Here is a 356-nt window from a genome sequence, read left to right as displayed (position 1 = left end):
GCGTGTCACCCCTCGCGCGTGTCCCCCCGACACGCGTGTCCCCCTCCCTGATGCGTATCCCCTGTCCTCCCTCACGCGTGTCCCCCTCCCTGATGCCTATCCCCTGTCCCCCCTCACATGTGTTCCCCCTCACGCGTGTCCCCCCACGCGTGTCCCCAGCACCATCGAGCCGGAGGCGCTGCGCAGCGGCAACATGAGCTCTCTGGGCTTCACGAGCAAGGAGCAGCGGAACCTGGGCCTCCTGGTGCACCTCATGACCAGCAACCCCAAGATCCTGTACGCGCCCGCGGGCTCGGAGGCCGACCGCGTCATCCTCAAGGTGCGCCCCCTCCGCTCCGCCCTGGGGTCCCAGCAGC

The 356-nt window shown here is 69.7% G+C and overlaps 1 protein-coding gene across 1 annotated transcript in view; it reads left to right on the top strand.

The window, feature by feature from the left end:
• The window catches only part of ABCA2 (ATP binding cassette subfamily A member 2), a 35155-nt gene that overhangs the window by 5241 nt on the left and 29558 nt on the right, over nucleotides 1-356 (top strand). The window contains exon 5 of the mRNA XM_015572339.1: nucleotides 160-319. Within this exon, the coding sequence (XP_015427825.1) occupies nucleotides 160-319 (160 nt within the window). The remainder of the gene's footprint in view (nucleotides 1-159; nucleotides 320-356) is intronic.

This window comes from Myotis davidii, unplaced genomic scaffold (genome assembly GCF_000327345.1).
Source record: "Myotis davidii unplaced genomic scaffold, ASM32734v1 scaffold609, whole genome shotgun sequence".
Taxonomy (NCBI): domain Eukaryota; kingdom Metazoa; phylum Chordata; class Mammalia; order Chiroptera; family Vespertilionidae; genus Myotis; species Myotis davidii.
The sequence above is the reverse complement of the archived record's forward strand: the minus strand, read 5'-3'. Positions and strand labels throughout refer to the sequence as shown.